At 51.8% G+C, this 2,971-nt stretch overlaps 1 protein-coding gene across 1 annotated transcript in view; it reads left to right on the top strand.

Moving 5' to 3' along the window:
• The first annotated feature begins 640 nt into the window (after positions 1-640).
• plppr3b (phospholipid phosphatase related 3b) overlaps positions 641-2,971 on the top strand; it is an 8,713-nt gene continuing 6,382 nt past the window's right edge. The window contains exons 1-2 of the mRNA XM_037674422.1: positions 641-849; positions 1,903-2,005. Of these exons, the coding sequence (XP_037530350.1) occupies positions 1,913-2,005 (93 nt within the window). The 5' untranslated portion in view covers positions 641-849; positions 1,903-1,912. The remainder of the gene's footprint in view (positions 850-1,902; positions 2,006-2,971) is intronic.

Raw genomic sequence — 2,971 nt, 5'->3', positions numbered from 1 at the left:
CTCCAGGTGATAGTCCAGTGACCCCTGACCTCCAGGTGATAGTCCAGGTACAGCATAGGTCCGCAGGAGGTGGGGTTTTGGACTTTGGTAGGCTCTGCCTCAGGTCTGGTTGTCTCTGAGGATGAGCAGACCGTCTCAGGCTGTAGCACTTCCTGTTTATCATAAAGGTTAGAAAAGGAGGGCGCTGGTTCAAATCCCCCGACAGGCACTTCAAAATTAGGGTGGGACAGGTGAAGCACCCAGTCTGGGACCTTAACTCCAGGGCCTAAGATGGCAGCCCTGTGCTCCACATGTGGACTGAGGCGGGTCAGCATCCCGAAAAACCAGTTGTTGGTTCTCTCACCATGGCGACGTCTGAAGAAGAAGAAGAAGAATGGTTAAAAATCAGATTTGGTTAAAAATCAGATTTGGTTAAAAATCAGATTTAATTAAACAAAACTCAGGACCTGGAGGGTCACAGACATGCACCTGGTCTCGGACCTGCATGGGTGAAAGCCGGTCTAACTTGGGGGGTGAAAGGTGAAGAGAAGCCTCCATCAGTCCTGCTCAGAATGCTCCATATGGTACTCTGTCTGTCTGTCCACCTGTCTGTCTCAATGTGTCTCACCCAACCCCTCTCTCTCTCTCTCTCTCTCTCTCTCTCTGCCTCATTTTCTCGTGCACACGCCCATGCGCGCTCTCGTAGCAGCAGACACGAGACGGCAGGTTTTGGGGTTTGGGTCTCAAATCTGCGGAAGCTGGCAAGAACTGAATCCGAAGCAGGACCGAGTGGACCGGAACCGGGACAAACGGGTCAGGTTCTTCAGCGGGTCCGGCTGGTTCCGGTTCTGCAGCAGTCTGTGATCTGAGGTAAGATGGACAGAGAGTGCTGCGTGTGCGCGTGCGTCCCCGCGCTGCACCACAGAATCAGAGCCGAACATTTTTAGGATGGTTCCGATCCGCGAAGCCAGAACCTGCACGCGCTGACATCAGTCCACCTGTCTTGTCTCTCACCTGTCTGTCCGCAGTCTGTCTCTCGCACAGCTGTCTGTCTCACCTGTCTGTCACCTGTCTCTCTCTCTCTCGTTTGTCTTAGTCCAATTAAACAAATGTTACACAGCTGAGGTGGTCTGTCCTCTGGACAACCAATGATCCATCCTTTGGACCACTTGTGGTCCATCCTCTGGACCACCTGTGTTTTCTCTTCAGGTGGACCCGACAAGCCCAGTCCAGGTTCTTGTCCTCGGTTTAGTTTATGAAGAACCAGAACCTTTTACAGATGTCCAATGTTCTGCTGGGTCACTCAGCGCCGGTGGTGTCTTTGCATCCTGCCTCATGTTGCCATGGAAACAGAAGAAATAAAACTTTATCATCCTGAAATAAATCACAAACCTGAGGTCCATCATCATTCACACTGTCTGCGGTTGAGTCTTGGAAGCTGCTAGCCCAGGACAAAAACTCTGTCCTCCTAGATTTGTCCCCCTCCCCAGCGACACTCTCCAAGTCTTCTGGTCGTCCATGGTGCTCCCAGACCAATCCCTGCAGAGAGATCTGGGTCTGCTCAGGGTCTCCTCTCTGTGGGACGTGCCTCGAGCCTTCTGCCTCCAGAGGAGCAGCAGGTCAGCTCTGCTATGACGAAGTTCCCCATCCCCACCAGATGACGGAGCTCCTCACCCGGTCTCTCAGGCTGAGCCCCTCCCACCGGCTGAAAGATAATTTCAACTTCTTGGATCTAGGATTTGGTTCTTTCAGTCCTGATCCAAACCTCAGGACAACAGGTAAGAGTTGGACCTTAGCCAGACCAGTAAACAGAAAGTTTTACCTGTGCTCATACCTCAGCTCATTCTTCACCGCGCCGGACTGGAGCAATGTCCTCATTACTCTGAGCAAAGCCTCAGTTTGTTGTGTGTTTTTATCTTACAGGACACCAAGGATGATGATGATGGCCTCTTCCACCACAGAGAAGATGAAGAAGAAACCTCCAAAGGACAGTCTGACTCTGCTGCCATGCTTCTACTTTGTGGAGGTGAGACGGGCTGTTCAGGCAGAACCATCAAGGTTCTGCAGGTCCAATTTTTGGAATTTTGTACTGCACAGTTAAACTTACTAAAGCCTGAGAAGTTCATTTCTTCTGTATTTATGTTCAGACAGACAGGATGATGTTCAGACAGACAGGTTGACGTTCAGACAGACAGGTTGGTGACCATCCCATTAGGCAGAAGTTCTTGCTGTCTGATGGGAAGGTAAGGTTCTGTCCTCAAATCCTGCTGCAGCTGTTTGGGCTGAGCAGACCTTCATTTTTCACAACTTCATGATGAGCCAGAACCTGCTGATGGGCCGGGTGATGGACCTGGTGAAGGACCTGGTAACGGACCTGGTGATGGACCTGATGATGGACTTGGTGACGGACCTGGTAACGGACCTGGTGATGGACCTGATGATGGACTTGGTGACGGATCTGATGATGGACTTGGTGACGGACCTGGTAACGGACCTGGTGACTGGCCTGGTGGCGGACATGGTGATGGACCTGATGACTGGCCTGGTGATAGACCTGGTGATAGACCTGGTGACGGACCTGATGACGGAATTGGTGACGGATCTGATGATGGACTTGGTGACGGACTTGATGACGGACTTGATGATGGACCTGATGACGGACCTGGTGGTGGCCCTGATGATGGACCTGGTGACAGACCTGGTGACGGACTTAGTGACGGACCTGATGATGGACTTGGTGATGAACCTGGTGATGGACTTGATGACGGACTTGATGATGGACCTGATGACGGACCTGGTGATGGACCTGATGATGGACTTGGTGATGGACCTTATGACGGACTTGGTGACAGACCTGATGACGGACTTAGTGACGGACTTGGTGACGGACCTGATGATGGACTTGGTGACGACCTGATGACGGACTTGATGATGGACCTGGTGATGGACTTGATGATGGACCTGATGATGGATTTGGTGACGGACCTGATGA

The sequence above is a fragment of the Nematolebias whitei genome, chromosome 3 (assembly GCF_014905685.2).
Source record: "Nematolebias whitei isolate Nwh7 chromosome 3, NemWhi1, whole genome shotgun sequence".
Classification (NCBI taxonomy): Eukaryota; Metazoa; Chordata; class Actinopteri; order Cyprinodontiformes; family Rivulidae; genus Nematolebias; species Nematolebias whitei.
The sequence above is the reverse complement of the archived record's forward strand: the minus strand, read 5'-3'. Positions and strand labels throughout refer to the sequence as shown.